The sequence below is a fragment of the Acanthopagrus latus genome, chromosome 21 (assembly GCF_904848185.1).
Source record: "Acanthopagrus latus isolate v.2019 chromosome 21, fAcaLat1.1, whole genome shotgun sequence".
Classification (NCBI taxonomy): domain Eukaryota; kingdom Metazoa; phylum Chordata; class Actinopteri; order Spariformes; family Sparidae; genus Acanthopagrus; species Acanthopagrus latus.
This window is the reverse complement of record NC_051059.1, coordinates 5,790,319-5,807,415: the sequence shown is the minus strand read 5'-3', so window position 1 is coordinate 5,807,415 and position 17,097 is coordinate 5,790,319. Positions and strand designations below refer to the sequence as shown.

At 44.0% G+C, this 17,097-nt stretch overlaps 1 protein-coding gene and 2 long non-coding RNA genes across 3 annotated transcripts in view; 2 read left to right on the top strand and 1 right to left on the bottom strand.

The window, feature by feature from the left end:
* rem2 (RAS (RAD and GEM)-like GTP binding 2) overlaps positions 1-8,157 on the top strand; it is a 28,905-nt gene extending 20,748 nt beyond the window's left edge. Inside the window, exon 5 of the mRNA XM_037085319.1 lies at positions 7,682-8,157. Within this exon, the coding sequence (XP_036941214.1) occupies positions 7,682-8,010 (329 nt within the window). The 3' untranslated portion in view covers positions 8,011-8,157. The remainder of the gene's footprint in view (positions 1-7,681) is intronic.
* Positions 8,158-8,176: 19 nt separating this feature from the next.
* LOC119011880 lies at positions 8,177-11,121 on the bottom strand. The gene is made up of 6 exons (XR_005072291.1): positions 10,826-11,121; positions 10,661-10,734; positions 10,002-10,061; positions 9,601-9,735; positions 9,332-9,426; positions 8,177-8,299 (listed from the first exon to the last, which is right to left on the bottom strand). It is a non-coding gene; the product is annotated as an uncharacterized LOC119011880 (long non-coding RNA).
* A 134-nt stretch (positions 11,122-11,255) lies between these two features.
* Positions 11,256-13,350, top strand: LOC119011427. The gene is made up of 3 exons (XR_005072189.1): positions 11,256-12,338; positions 12,537-12,644; positions 13,134-13,350. It is a non-coding gene; the product is annotated as an uncharacterized LOC119011427 (long non-coding RNA).
* Positions 13,351-17,097: the final 3,747 nt, after the last annotated feature.

The following is a 17,097-nucleotide window of genomic DNA, read 5'->3' as shown; positions in this document are numbered from 1 at the left end:
AAGCGTCAAAGAAATGATCCGCAGAGCTGAAGTGCCTGATATATTCCTCCAGAGTCCAAGTGCGGGCTGAAGTAGGGCTAAAAGGAAGGACCAGAAACATGATGCGCATAGGATGCTAACGCTCCAGTCAGGGTTGTGGCCCAGGAACTCGTTAACTCTACCCAATCAGTATGCAGACAGATTGTGATGCGATTGGCTCAGGGCACGGTAGCTTCATGTTTCCATGTCTTCTGACAGTTGTGGGATATTTAAGAAAGAAAAAGACAGTTGAAATAGTTTTGCTTTAAGCTTGGCTTCCTGTGCGAAGGAGTGACCGCCCATCCATCCCAACCTTGTCCACTGATCTCAGCTTACATGCAATTATTCATTAGTAAAGTCAACATGAAATTGCTGTATTTACTGTGACCAAAACCATGATCTAACTAATTAGCATAGTTTTGGTGGTGAAATCTGACCGAGTAGTTTTGATGGCGCCATTTCACGCTCCATTTCCTGTGTCCACATAGCGCCTTTTTCAGAGCAGCAGCAGTTTAGGCCTGTTTGCAACATCTTAATCAACATGTTCGCGATTAGAAGTGGCTTTATTAGCGAGTGTAATGTGAGGATTACAGGCGAATGCTTCTTTATCGTAACAACAGTTTGTATATCCACAGTCCTGAGTCTGTCCTGTGAGTTTCCTCTCAGCCGGGCGCATTTCGTACAATCTAGTTGGCTGTTAGTCTTTGCAATCTGTTCAGTCTGAGACACAGGTGATGCTGGGTGACGCAACAGTCGGCCCTCATCTTGGCTCGTTCTTTGATGACGGTTTGGTGTGTCTGGGTCCGAAGGGAAAGTGTGCCGTCAGTGTGGGGTTCTCATAAGGACATAACAACAGGAGCGCGTGTGTGTGTGGAAGTGTAGAAACCACACTCCGAGGTCAAATCTTGTTTGCTTTGCTTTGTTCTGCAAGTTAAACAGAGGCAGCGAGTGTAAAATCTGTGCACATCGGTGCCTGCTCATCGCTGTCGACCCAAGTTTGGCCTCAGCATCGGTGTATGCTTAACGACAACGGGTGGACGGGAGGGTGAGGAGAGAATAACGAGAGATGCCCATACTCAGCATATTCTCTCCTTATGAAAAGAGAACAGCCCAGGAGCTGCGATGTGGTCAGCGATATGGAAATGCCCCGTCTCTGCTCCCGCGGCGCCTGACAAGGATGTTCTTGCGTTGTCTCTGGACAAGCCCGCGTGTACTCCCTCTGATATGTGAGCCTGACAGAGGAGGCTGACTGGCCTGCCCGGGCAGCTAACGTCCTCCTTAAAGAACCCGGGCTCGGAGTGCTGAAGTCATAAAGTCTATTTATGGCATGCACAGTGACACTTTTATTCTGCTGTGTCTCACCTTCCCCCTCTTTGCTACGTCTGTCCCCATCCTTAACACACACACGCACACACACAGTGGTGCACACACCGTCACACTAGGAACGTATTCATCATTTGCTCAATATGGCCGTGGTGTGGCCCGGCTCCTCTGGGCTGTGATTAATATGCACTCTGGCTCAGTTTGCTTAGTCGACGTTCTTTCTGTCTGTCCCCTCCCTCCGTCTGTCCATCTGTCTCCTTCTGTCTCCTTCCTCTCCTCCTGCTTGCTCATTTCATTCTGCCATCTTGCCTGTCATCTCCCCTCAGCGTCTCCCCCCTCCTGTCTTTGTGACTCATGTTTCTTCCCGTTCGTCTCCACGCCTCTCTCAGTCTGTCTGCCTCTCCTTCCCTCCCTCGTTTCCTCGCTCCCTGTCAGCAGACAGGTGAGCGACCTTTGGGTGAACCCCCCCTCCTCTCACCTCACCTCACCTCCACTCCTCCCCGCTTTACCTTTTCCTCTTCTCCCTTTACATCCCGTCTCGCCTCCCCACGTTTCCTCCTCTCGCCTCCTCCTCCTGTTGTTGTTTCCTCTCGTTCTTGTTGTTCCTTCTCTCCTCTCTTTAACTCCTTTCCTTATTTCCTCTCCACTCATCCTCTCATCTCCTCTCTTCTCTCTTTCCTTGATACACCCCTCTTCTGTTGTTCTCTTGATTCCTGTCCACTCCTCTTCTCTCCTCATCTTGTAGGTCTCCTTTCATGTTTCTCCTTCCATCCCCTCCATTTCCTTTCCCCTCCTTGTACCTCATCTGCTTTTCTTGCTGCCTATTCTCTCGTTTCCTTCTTTCCTCTCCTCTCATTTTCTCATTTTCTGTCCTCTCATCTCCTTCACTCCTCTATCCTCCTCTCCTGTTGGTCCCCTCTTTCCTCTTCTCTCTTTGTTCCACCTGCACTTGTTTTTTCTCCCCTCTTCTCTCCTCTCCTTGTTTCCTCTCCTCTTGTCTTTTGTTTCGTCCTCTCTGCCCCTAATTTCCTTCCACCCTTTTCCTCTCCTCTCCTTGTTCCAGCTCCTTTTGCTGTTTCCTCTTCTCTTGTGTCCTTCTCTCCTCTCCTCATCTCCTCTCACCGTTTCCTCTCCTTTCGTTGTTTCCTCCTCTCTTGCGTCCTTCCCTCCTCTCCTCAACTCCTCTCACTGTTTCCTCTCCTCTCCTTGTTCCATCTCCTTTTGCTGTTTCCTCTTCTCTTGCGTCCTTCTCTCCTCTCCTCTGCTTTCCACCCTCTGTGTTTCCGCTCCTCTCTCTCACCTCTCCCAATTTAATTTCACAAACTTTCCTCTGACAGGTCACGAACACTACTTCAATTCAATCAGCTGCCGTAGGTATTAGGATAAGCCCTGTTGATCTGGTTTGGGATTTGTTTTTTTGTCCTCCCTCTCTTACCTCACCCTCCACTGGGTGACACTGTCGTGGGTCAACAGCTGCTGTGCGGCTGCATTATGACAACAAGATCAAATCTGGCTCTGTTTCATGTAATACCTGTGTAGCGCCAGCACATTCACCAGGCTGATGCCTCCTAAACACAGCCACACCATAAAAACAAAGGATTAACTGGTTAAATTACAATGGCCGTAGTTCAGCAACAAGGTTTCAAACTAGATTTAATAACAAGCACTTAGTAAATCACACTGATGTGCAGCTTATGAACTGCTGATTTTTGTTTGTGTAGCTTCGCATGGTCTCGATCAGCAGATGGAGCTTGCACAGTCCTATGTCAACAGAACTATCGCCATGGCAACTGAGCAAACTCCATCCACCGACGGATGGAACATGTGGTGGAAAGCTTCAGGAAAGGGTTAGTGAGAGGACCTTGACTTAAGATATCTAACCATGCATGAAATCGTGTTCTCTGTGTTATACGTTGGTCGGGTACATACCGTCATTTTGCAATTTTTAATCGATACCTAATTGTACGGCCCAGCAGCAGCACAGTGGAGCAGGAGTCACTTAGTTGTCAACGACAATAATATAATAGTATTAATTGTAATGAGGGAAAGAGAGTTGGCTGGTCACCTCACCGAGAAGTCGGAGGCGTGCAGCCGGTTGCCGGATGCTCTTCATCGAAACAGTTGCTCGTTGTTGACATTTAAAACGTCAATCAATCAATCAATCAATGCCAAAAATAACAGTTTTCTAGTTCTGTAGACGCCTTTTTGATGAATGGTAGCAACACTCACTGAACTCTTTGCATTTCCTGTGAGTATCCTACTTCAAAATAAAAGTCAATGTGTGTTTCACCAGTTGTTTATTTTTTTTGTAACAGTCAATTACAGATAGTGAGCCTCTCTTCTTGAAAAACCTGATGTATATCAGCGGTGTTGTCTGAGCTTATTAGTCAGTGCGGAAACTTTGACACTGCAGCAGCCTTAATAAAAACATGCAGAATATGAACAAACTGGGGCCATTTTTTTTGTTTTTATGTTTTATCTTTGCAGATCAAAGCTGTTGAAAATAATAATACAATAACCCTGAGTTAAGTTCAGCATATAATAATTTACCAGTTGTGTTGAGTTAACATGAGATGTTGCTGTTTGCTAGCAAAGCAATATAGTGCATGAAATAAGTACAGCGGGATCGTCAGAGAGGTCAGACCAATGAAACGGGCTTTCTGAGCTCACACATCTCAGAGCTGCCATCATGACGCGCCACCCTGACAACATCACGGTGCTGCAGTTTATTGTAAAACATAAAGGGCAGCCAAACAACTGATAGACAGGTTTTACAGGAACGTATTACCTGGAAGTGAATAAACATGAACACAGTGAACTACCCGTCGTGATCCTCCCCGGCACTGCTCATGCATAAAACAGGTGGTACGATGGGTCGAAGTTGGTGCACAACGGAACACAAATTTACATCTGACAGTGTGGATTATTATTTTCATGTTCACCTTCATCTCAAAGACAGCTTCAACTCTTTTTTGCCAATTCTAATTTGCAGCAGAATATGATAAAATGACGGCTGGAAACATCTCGTCTCCTCAGTAGATTATGTACGAGTATGTGTGAATGACATCACGGTCTCGCCTGATATAATTCCTTATCGAAGTTTTTAAGTGCTTATCTTTAATTTGCTTTACTTGAGTTCGGTGGTTTAATCCTCTTGCAGGTAAATGCCTCTCTTGTCTGTGATTTCAGGGTGTTATTACGTACCTCAAATCAGTCTTCTAAATCGACGAAGAATCGAGGTCATCACAGAAAAATGCAAATCTCGGAAACAAACGCAAAATCCATCTATGGCTGCGAACTCCTCCAGCTGCCAACACTCTGCTGTCGTTTCAAATTCACGCAGTGCCAGTTCTTATACAGTTATGAATACTAATAACAAACTTTCAAAGCCTTCTCTGCACATAGCTGCTTGCAAGGTGCTTGCTCTGAGCAGTGCGGTGGCCATAGCAGAAAAGAAAAATAGCATTTGAGCTGACAATGAATCCCATTTGTAGCGGCGTGATCTCTATCTGTCAGCTTTCCTTATCATCCAGGCTTGTTTGACCAGGAACAAACAGATGCTTTTAGCTGAGATACCGAGCCTTGTCACCTGTCCTCATCCAGGGGGAGTCACGTCGAGATAGGCGCCGTTTTCCCATTTGAGCCGCAGCCGAGAGATTTGAGCTTAAACAACTTGGTTAGTGGCAGCGTTAACCCCGTCCTGCCTTCACCGCCGTCCGCTCCGGCTCTTTGTTTTCATTTCATTTGTTGGTATGGCAGAATTGCAGAAGGAATACACGGAATGTTCATTTTACAAACATTACAAAGCAATAAAGAGTAATTACTGTGGTTTAATTGGGAAAAGAAAGAGAATTTTAAGTAACACTAGAGGGGAGAATAAAATTGGTTTAAAAAACAAATCCTTGTCTCTTCTGAGAATGCTTGTTCCCTTCTCCGTTCCTTCCTTTGTCACCTTTTTTTTTAATTTGCAATTGCCTCTTTCATTTAATTTCACTCTTCACTTTGTATTAACTAAATGTTGTACAACTACAGTGACCAGTGTCCTTTTGCAGCAGTGTGGCAGTCCAATTGTTTGACAGCTGCTATTTTTCTTTGTTTGAGGTGATTTTCCCTCATGACTAATTGCAGTGGATTCAGATCACCTGTGCACAGGTGGGCAGACTGACTCCTGGTTGAGGAGTGGGGGCAGCTTGGGGCATTTCCCTCCCAGCCAGTCATGGTGTGATGGCACCCTTTTTCTGAAGGCTTAAAGGAGGTGGGGAATGGCATGCAGGTGGCTCGCACCCTCAGTCTGAATCCGTCCCCGACCCATTGCGAACCTCATTCCCCTTCGACTATCAGCCAGAACTCTGGTCTGTTCAGACCTTTTTCGTTTTCTTGGCTGCCCGCACCTTTGACTGAGGAAACTGTTATTTGGGAACCGCTTTAAAACCCAAGCCCCTATATAACTTTTTTATTTCCCCTGATGGAAATGTAGGAGGGATTTGTTAGTTATACCCAGAAGAGGCATTTGTTTAGTATGCCCGGAAGACTCAATTGTTCATTGGGCATTTCCCCTAGATGTTCCTGTATTTGTTTATATATTTGTGTAGTTTGGGCTGGCCTGTAGGCAATTTATTGCCAGTACCGCCACACCAGGAAACCCGACATCTGGATGAAAATCTGTTTAAACCAAACTCCTAATAAAATCTGCATATTTTCACATAGTACTTACACGGTCTTCATCAACGGATGACATTTGCTCAGTTGTCATGGAGACACAGCATATGCTGGCGTGAGCTCTTGTGATTTCATCTGCAGTACTTTTCTTGACCTGTGTAAGTTGTACTTTGAGAAATCAATGCCAATTCAAGGTCTGCTTACTAGCTTTTTAAAATTTGCTCTCAGCTGAATCGCATGGTCCTTATCAGAGGATGGAGGTTCCTCAGACACATGTAGACATAACTGTCTCCATGACAACTGAGCAAAATCAATTGAACTGTGATAAGTGTGATACGGTTGAAATCTCCGGGGGAAAAAAGCCAGTAAGCCCCTTACCATACAAGCATATATTGACATGCTGTTGACTAAAAAATACAATGTATGTATGTATGTATGTATGTATGTATGTATGTATGTATGTATGTGTGTGTATATATATATGTATATATATATATAATTACTAGATAATGTGTTTTTATAACATGTCCTTTTTTTTGCGCTATATTACGAATAATTATTATATGTGTCAATGTATAGATTATATGTCATTTGATATATCCAGTAATACATTGTGAGTGCATTGATGAATACAAATATCAATATATAAGAAGATGACAGCAATTAGAACATAAGCCTGTGTCACCGCTTCAGTGCAATATGTATTCACGAGGTGAAAATATTATAACACTGTTTAAAGGGGCATTTTATAAGGATTTTTAATTGAACACATTCAAAATTCTATTATCAATTCTAGTATCAACACAATGTGAATGGATTACAGTTTGACATCATAATGTCCGAAGTGAGCATGCTATCCAGCTAGCCTCGTCCCGGTCCAAAGCTCCTCCTACATGCACGGCTAGCTGAGCTAACTAGCTAAGTGCAGCTACAGTTAGCAGGAGTCTATTACTCTGGTGATATGCTGCCCCCGGATTGTTTTGAGTATGAATTTGACAGGTGGCCAGTTTCTTGCATATGGCATCTTTAATAGACACAAATAATGAAAAAAATAAAACATAGTAAGAGTATGATAGTATGATTATATATGGAAAAATGCATTTCCACTAAACCATACTAGACCTTGAATTAGGATTGTTGTGTCATACTGCTGTGGTTGATATCAATCATACAGAATGCGAACAAACGATGATACTTCTATAGTTTGAATACAGACCTGTTTTTTTTGTAGTATCCATTCTCATAAATCACAATCCCCCAAAAAACATTGCACTTTGATCGATTGTTTCTCCTCCGCTGTCATGGCACGTTGAGATTAAAAAGCCACAGTAAACAGAGAGTAGTGTCTCCTCCCCACAAAGTGAGATGCTGCAGATTGACTCCATTTGTCACACTGTGGTGCGGAAGAAGTGGCAAATTAACAGTTAAGGAGTCTGACGGAGTCTCTCAAACAGCAGGGCGTGAGCCGTCGATGCAGAGGTATTATCTGGTGGTGAGACACATCACACAGCAGCTGCGTCGTAAACAAGCTGTCGATGGTTTGCTGGTTTGATCTTATGTCATTACATTTCAAACGGCTGCCGCTAATTGCTTTTTCCAGATGCCTCTGTTTGAAGCCTCACTTATTTAAAATGTACGCCATACGACCATTTCTTAAATCTCCCTCTCTCTCTCTCAACAGAGGCCCAGTCCAGCGCCATGATGTTCGACTGCGTCTACATGGAGCTGTCCGCCTCCCTGGACCACGGGACCAACGAGCTGCTGGAGGCCGCGGTCCGGGCCGCGAGGGGCGACTGCGTGGGCCCCGGCTGGACCGACGGGGACCCCGGTTCGGGCCGCAGGGAGAGCCTGACCAGCCGGGCCAAGCGCTTCCTGGCGGGGCTGGTGCCGCGCTCGTACGGGCGAGACCGGGACCGGGACCGGGGCCGCTACAGGGAGATGAGCCGCCACCGGGGCAGCAAGATCCTCCGCCAGAAGTCCCGCTCCTGTCACGACCTCAGCGCACTGTGACACACACACGCAGGCAGAGACACACACTCCCACACATGTACACACACAACAGATTGAAGGGGGAGGTGGAAGAGACGGAGGAGCTGAGGAGGAGGAGCGGCTGATTAGAGAAGAGGAGGAGACTCACAGGAGTGAAGTGGAAGGGGAGAGGTGATGGATAAAGGTCAAGGGAGGGGTGGGTGGGGGGGGGAGGAAAGTGGGAGTCTACATGAGCTCGGAACACAGCGCAAGGTTCTCCAAGATAGAGGCCAGGACAGAACACGTACTGAGGGTGAGCCGTGGCATTTACCTGATGAGAGCAGGAGATAATTAGAGACAGTGGGTAGAGACACTTCAGGATGCTAATTAGAAGCAGGAGGTGAAGGGGGGGTCGGGGTTGTCACAAACAAACACACAACTAAGTAGCACGCACTGATTACGTAGAGACTGATAGCAATCTAATGTATAGCTATTGTAAACCCTGTTTTATAGCATGCCGAGTAGACGATCTAAGACGTGACCCTGTAGGTTTTACAGTTACACGATACTGACTGTGCCTCAGTGGCCGATAGCTAATGCACAATCTAGCTAGTGTCTCTAGCTACGCCATCTCGAAGGCAAAACCCTTTATTTATTTATTGAAAAAAAAAAAAAAAAAAAAGACGCTCCTTCTCTGTGCATTTTCTAAGCCACAACCCTTCACAACTGCATCCACCTTTTGTGTCCAGTACTGGTTTTACAGAAAGTATTTGATGATACCGCCACCGACTGCGTCCGTTCATCCGTGGTTTTTTTATACAAGGATACAAATATCAGCACCCAAGCCATATTCTCGCGGATCGCCGCACGAGCGGTCAGCACAAGGAGCCCTTTACCGTCGGATGTGGAGCGCAGGCAAAAGGTCAAACGGGCTATAAGGAATAAGACGTTAGCATCGACGACCGGACTGAACTTTTCTTCAGTGAGGCGGAGCCACAGAGCAGAGGACGTTCTTGGAAAAACACAGGAGGACAAACGAGAGAAAACCTAATCTACCTGTGGCTGTTTGATGTTTTTCATTTCTCTCTTTATACCCACCGGCATTATTATGTGTGTTTGAGACTGGATTCTGTGGGGGCTGGCCACACAGGTGACCCAAATAAGAACGTTCTGGAAACGTTGTTCAGATATTTCGTCAGACACACTGACGTGCGCTCACCCGTTTGTCACTGCACTCTTGTCTTTCCACCGAGAATAAATTGATTTTTGTTTGACATCCTGAATGTGTGTCTGGTCCTTTTTTTTTTTTTTTTAACAAAAAAAAAACAACATCATGAAATGAGTGTGTCATCACAGGCTTTACTAGGTTGAGGAACGGCGGGACAGGTCATCGGATGACTCAGACGAGCTCCAGGCAGACTGTGAGACGGCCTCTCAGGACAATTGTTCCATTTAGGTCTAAGCAGCGAGATAGATTCAATGTCAATACGCTGCGGCTGTAACAAAATCTGGTGGGTGAGTATAGATCAGATCCGGGGAGAATATGAACCAAAACAAAGCACAAAGCACATAACCGTCCAGACTTTAAAGTCCATGCAGATCACATGACGTGTGGGAGAACTGTCAGGTCACCTGCTAAATGATGACAACGTAACAACAAAATGTGTCTCAAGCAGATCTTTGATGGTCTCGGTCTATGCCATTTTCACATTTTCACACTCAGGGCGGAAAGCTCAGATGTCGCACTGCTGTGCTCCAGGTCGCTCACTGTACAAACACAGGGAATCTGACAAATTGTTATCATTTCACCTGCTTTCTGATTGATCAATAACTGAGAAGAGTTTGGATGTTGATGATCTGGAGGCACATCTGGACCGGTTCGTGATCACTGCTCATTGTAATGGCAACAATCATAACAGACATTTTAACTTGGCTTATACGGGTGTTTCTTATAAACTTAATGCTGCGTTACACTGCAATAATAACTAGAATTGAGGGCATCATTATTGTTTAGGGTTCTTTTTTTGTCTCACTAGCGCTTTTCCTCCAGTAGCAGGTCGAGTTCTCTGTGAAGACTCAGGATAATCAGGGAGCTGCAGAAAGCCGAAAGACATTCAAAGTACAGTACGAGATGTTCATTGTCAAAATGGCAGAGGGGGCCTTTTTTGTGTCTTTTGTGAGAAACTAAATTAAAATTCAGCTCCTTGTTTCCTTAATATTGTACGCAGCTCAGAGTGACAGTGCATGCATCACGGAGCATGAATTGGGTGCTTTGAATGGGGGCAGAACAGAGAGACTCCAGGAACCACTGCTCGGATTAATCCACTGAAGATTTCGTGAAAGGGCTTTTACAGGGACTTCAGCAGAAAGTAGTTCTAGTGGAGAAATGTTCACAGTGTGCTCTGTGGATTGTCAGTAACAGGAGAAGAAAGTGATGCTGCCCTTACATTTTTTTAAAGCTCTTTTCAAATGGAAGAAACCACAGATGTTGTTTTACCTAAAAAAAACGTGGACAATTCAAATCAAAACTGTCTGCACGGCTAAACGCCACCGGTAATGCTCAGTCAAGCTCAGTGGAAGCGAACACAGTCTTGAATTGTCATGTTGTCCGTGCAGTCTGGTATTACTATTAAAGACAGGGGCCAAAGGGGAACCGTCTGCTGCTAAAAATACATGTGCAGTGGCTGCTCACCTGAAATAGTTCGAGAAACAAAGTCGCCATCAGCCACGCGGATGAGTTACAGACTGACACTCCTTCAAACATCACTGACGTAGGATTAAAAATATTAAAGGCCACTTCTTTTGCATCAATTTTTTTTTTTTACCTTAAGTTAAGATGGTGTAATCTGTACCACACCTACTGATCGTCCGGGAACTGGGGTTTGATCACTAAACAGTTCACACTTCTTTTAACACCAAAGGCACAAATTCCTGGCACAAATAAGGAGGGTCTTGGTCGTAGCAGGTGCAGAGAAGTGCCTGGGGCTCGAGAAAAGCGACGCCTCCAGCCAATCGCACGAGATCACACCAGAAGGCTTTGAGCTTGTGAGGCTGGTACAGTAACTATCTGGAGTGGATAAACGGGAGGACTCTTGAGAGGAAGGCACACTGGCAAAGAGACAGAGGGGTGAGGAGAGAGACAAGCGAGGGAGAGGGAGAGAGACGGGGCTGGAGAAAGGCTTTGAGGAGTAATGGTTGCTTGGAGACTGTCGTCAAGGAGACGATGAGTCCTTTGGCATCTCAAATGTCCTATATTTATATTTATATTTATGTTGATGTTCAGAAAGACAAGGTTTTCCGTCTGTTTTGCTTTTTCCCCCCTTCATAGTAGGTGAGCGATGAGCACACAGATAAGATGAACTAAACGGAGAAAAGCCTTGATTTTTTTTCTCTCTTTTTTTTTTTCCACAGAGCGGGAGATGACACATGAAGGATTTTTTTTTTATTTTATCACACTTAAACAGGTCAGATAACTGTCAGATAATAGCATACATTTTGACAGCTGCACAGAAGCCTGCAGGAAACAGAGCGGGGCACGGGGACAATACGATAGAGTTTCTCTCCGTGACACCCTATCAGTCTCTCAGATCGTGACAGAAAATCCTCCCTCTCTCCATCGCTGACTCATTCTGTGGGCACCGACTGTGATTTTTTTTTTTTTTTTTTTCGGGCAAAAGAATACTTTCTCGAGAGCAGGGAAGACAGAGGCAGCTCAAAAAAGACGAAAAAGCCACCTACTGCGTGCCAGTGAAAGCCTGTCGAACTTGCTCCCTCACTTTGCGCCAATGAAAGACTATTTCCAGCGAGCACTGTCTGTAACTAATGAGATGCATATCTTCCTGAAGTGTGGGTGCAGGCATGTTAGCTAGGAGGTAATAATGGAAAAAAGGTCCGTGGAGGGTGTTCGGGGATACACCGGGGCCGGACGCTGGTGTTGGCCAAACGTTGAGTGGCATTGAAGGGAAGCCTTGCTGAATCCCCGGGGAACGCATTTGATTTGTTTTTGAGGAGGGACGTCTCACTGTACCCCAAAAAGGTCACTGTTCCTCTGCTTTGTCTCCACAGTGCACAGAGCTGATTATACATGCACAGGGCTATAATAACCAAACAACAAAAGGGAAGCCAGGCCAGCCTTGCTTTCAATACCGCGCTGCGGAATGGAGCACGTGTAATTAAAACCGGCTCGGTCGAAGCAAGAAGCGCAAAGAGAAACATCGGGCCGGCTGATTGTAATGGCGGGGTTGAAGAAGAAGGCACAAATAAGCGTCGTTACGGGCTGAAGGCCTCGCACATTCCACTAATGTGGATCGATGACAGCAAACCCCGCGCTCTGCAAAACAGAGCAAACTATAACGAGATGGCGTCACAAGGTTAGTATTGATCTCAACATCAGCTTGCATTGATTTTAATGGTAAAATTAGTGTCTCCGAGTCCGGACAAATGGTAAAAAACATGACTGCGCCGCACACAGGTTCAGACGTTTAATCCTGCGTGAGATGTCGAAAAGTGACCAGGCCTTTGCCGTGTATTTTGATGTGTTCTTGAAATATCACAAACGTTTCCAACAGTGTTCAAGTCCTGAGAAATCCGCAAGTTTGCTCCCTGAGGTGGTGCGTTTCCTTAGGTCGCCTGCCGCTACGACTTCCTGGAGAGAGTCGGCGTTACGAAAAAGACATGTAACAGGAATTTCTAATTTTAGAACCTGTCTGTCACCCTGTCTGTGAATGTTTCTGTCTGGATCACATCAGGTGGATTTTCCCTGGAAATGAAGGTGGTTTAACGATGAAGACAGCGAGTCCCGCGATCCCACGTCACTTATTGTGTTTTGTTTTAATTCAAAGACCCTCATGGGGTTCGGGTTAGGCCTCAGTTGGGTTTACTTTCTGCAGATAAAAAAACAACACCTCCTGATTTGATCTGCTTCATGATAAAAGCTGTTTAATATTTATGAAGATAAAACAATTACTCGGTTTTTAACAAACTAACCTTAAAGGACAAAGTAATTTCATCCAGCTTTACTTTGTTTATATGTGGCGGACCCTGCCAACTTTCACACTTCAATCTCGGTTCATATTTATGTCAAAATATATATTCTTAAGTTTCTATTGTCGCCTCAGTGATATTGGAAATATTTGTGTTTGAATTTCTTCTCCAAAACGACATAGTACCCCTTTCAAGACACACCGTCCAGCAGGCAGCCATGTTGTAATGGTAATGTGAACCCTGCTGCGCTGGGCTGACGTGCCGAGCTCATGCCAAGCAAGCACATGTGCGTAGAAGAGATCCATTAGCTTCAGAAATTACATACTGTGTGTTTAAGTAAAGGCACAGATATCATGCTGTTAATGGTAAGTTGGTTCATAAACCATATATCTCTGTTTCTCTATTATCATGGATTCATTATTAAGTAACTTTTATTCATTGTTTCACATACGGCTGCTACTAATGATTATTCATCATGGATTCATCTGCAGCTTATTTTCTTGATCATCTATTTATGTTCACTGTGAAACTGCCCATCACAATTATCTAGACCTCAAAACCTTCTTTTTTTTTTTCTTTTTTTTGCTCAAGCAACAGTCTCAACCGAAATTGTCAGGTCGGGGTAAAAGGGAAAACTATGGAAAGGGAGGGTGGACCCAAACGCAGTAAATACGGGAGGCAAAGATAAGGAGAACAAAAGGCGAGCTTTAATATAGCAAAAGCCGAATGCAAGCAAAACCAAGGCAGCCAAAACAGAACAAAAAGCAAAGTAACAACTGAAACAACCAGGCAAAGTAGCAACTTAACGGCAAGACAAAGTACAACGAAAAAATCAAAGTTCAACTCAAACATGGAAAAAATGCAACATAAATCCGAAACATACCAAACGGGCATGGAGCATGGACAGGAGCATGGACAAGAGCATGGACAAGAGCATGGACAAGAGCATGGACAAGAGCATGGACAAGAGCATGGACAAGAGCATGGACAAGAACATGGACAAGAGCATGGACAAGAGCATGGACAAGAGCATGGACAAGAGACAGAAAACAGCAAACAGAAAACAATGACCAGACAAAGAGTGAGGGGAAACACAGAGACTAAATACACAGACACTAATGACATGACGAGGAACAGGTGAGGAGAGAGAGGAGGAAGGAAGCCAGGTGTGATAACGAGGGGGAGGAGCACAGAGGAACAGACCAGGAGGGAACAAGACAACAGACAGAGGGAGCCAGAGGGGAGAACATAGGAGAAACTTAAAGGACACATGAGGGCATGGAAATTTGAACACATGACACACAAGACATGGAAAAAACACAACACAAGACATGATACAAGGATGTAAATCATAAACAAGAAACCAAAAACCAGACACAAGAACAAACAGAAACAAGAGTCCTGACAGAAATGGGATTACTCAAGAAGTCGGAACAGCTGTCAATTAAAACAAAGTGCATCCAATTACTGGTCTTTAGAGGTTCGGAATCCGTTACTAACGCAGATGGAATATACCATACTATTGATTCTGCTATGGGAAACACATAGAAGACATAAATGTATGAATTTGGCATGGAAAGGCCACGGGTTCAGTAAAATCATGCATGAGAATATGTTCACACAGAGACGAACTAACAGCCTGACCTGTAGACTTAATACCTGCTAACATTTTTATATGTTGGGTGCAAAAATCACATGTAAAGTAATGCATAATGTATCACTCATGATTATTTCATGTATGGAGTAATGCATTATGAAGGCATCATACGTCACACATTGAGAGAGGATCGAGTCACTGTGAGTTTATGTGACCGGCTCAGTGGGTGATCTATTAACAACTGTTTTTAAAATCAAGGAGCAGCTGCCAGCTGACAAGTCAGGGGATAATGGACAGACATGTTTAACCAATACATCATGTTTACGTTGGAGTGAAGTGAGAAAGGGTAGGTAAGAGATGTGCACAGTAGGTGTTTGCTTGTCACTGCCGGTATGATTATTGAAAGCCTCATATTTCAGAGAACAGGTCTTGTTTCTGACCGGCTCTGAAATATCCTCTTTGTAAATGGATTCCAAATCATTTGGCGGAATTATAGTTTATATGCACTCTGTGCATAGTTGACTACTCTGTGTTATATTATGCATGTTTGGTAGTTACAAATGCCCTTAAGATTCATCATCTGTGGGTAATACTGAGCAACCAGGCCAGTGTTTCAGGACACTTTGATGTTGAGTTTTCAGGGGTAACATTTTTGACTGGCTTTGATCACTGCAAACTAAATTTGATTCAGCTTAAAAGTACAAGGGCGTTCAAAGCTTCTCTACAACAAGACCTCTGGGCCACTCCACAGTTCAAAAGTCTTTGAGGAAAGTGGGGCAGTGTTTAGTTTTTCCTCTGATTTGACTTAAATATTACTGAATATTTTCTGATGATGATATTTTTTCCTATTTTAGTTCATATAAGTGGAAGGGCAAAAATAGTAGAAACATAGTAACACTTCAAAATGAGGGACACAACTGCTGTGTCCCAATTCGGGGGCTGCATCTTTCAAAGGACACATTTGAAGGCCAGTTACATCACAACGCTGCATGAGGGCTGTCCCAATTCGAAGTCTCCTTCAAATGCAGCCCACCAATGTGGCCTTCTTTTCCCTCTTTTTGGAGGATACACCGCTGCTATCTTTCACAGCCTCACGTATCCCAAGATCCCCCCCCCCCCCCATAAAAGTGACAATGGCGACAACAAGCTAATAATGACGATGAACATTACTGTGGGTTCAAATAACAAGTTTACCTATCCACTGTCCTGTCTCAACCGAAGATTTACCAGCCGGCACTGATGGAGCCCTCCACAGGCAGCAAAGGCCACGTCCTTCGAAGGATGCAGCCCCTGAACTTGGGCACAGCTAACATTTTGAGTAATTACTATAGAAAACAAATGAAGACTGAAGTCTGGTAGTTAACCATTATTTCATGAACAACTAATACAATTTTCTAGTGTAGCTAATTATTAGTTAATGATTAGTAATTAGCAATTCATGAGTCTGTAGTACTTTTGAGCATCTGACCACCTGGTTCAGAATTAATCAGGAATCATTGCGTAGGTACTTGTTAACATTTCATCAATAATTAAGTTGTTCATGATTTGTTATTCATGTTTCTTATTCAAGTAATCATTAACTAATCATGAGCTACTCTTTATAATTGGATTAGGAGTTGCTCAGGTAGGTCCTCATTTGTCTCCTAGTGACTACCCAAAATGTTGTGTTCCCTATTGTAAAGTGTTACTGAAATGTTTGGTTATAAACAAGATGCAACAGCCCAACTCAACCTGGGTCAGCTGACTAATTTAAAAAAGAAAAAAGAAAAAAAACAGTCATTGTCTCAATTTTGGTGGCAGATGGACTGTCAGGTGAAGTTTCTTAGTCCACAAAACATTTCTGGAAATGTTGTAAAAAACAACTTTCCGAAAAAAAAATTGAAGTAGATAGACTGGGACTCACATTAGAATGAGGTCATTAATTTAAAATGTTAACACCAATTTCAGAAAGGTTGTGCATTCATGCTTTTACCTTAGCAGCTACAGTGAAGCTTTCGAGTTCAAGAAAGGGTGAAATAATGTTTTCAAAATCAGTTTGGGAACTCGGGTCTTCCAGAGGATTATATTGAGCCATTTTGATTCATTTGTTTGGTTTCTTCACATTTGAAAACACGTTTTTTTTAGGGTGAACTGTTCCTTTAAGATATTGACATTGAATACAATTCAGTGTCTTTATTTGTTGAAGTGGGTTAAAAGAATGAAAAAACAAAATGCATCAGAATGGGCATTTCCTTACAGGTGGTCTACACAAAACATACAAGGAAAATCCGGTTTAGAATTCTGCATGCCAACTGTGCGCTCAAATCAAACTGTGAATGAACTGCCTGTTTATTATGACCAAGAGGTTTGGTGGCCCATATTGTTGGCTGTCACACGTGCCATCTTGTAGCACAGCTGCTTGTTTCTCTGCTGAGAGGTATCTGCTGAGACAAAGGCCTTCCTTCTTCAAATCAATATGTAATCAATGTTCTCCTTGGTCACTAAGCTATGTGTCTCCAACAGGCCTGAGGCCTAAGAGGCTCACTGCTGAGACACAAAGTGCTTTCTAA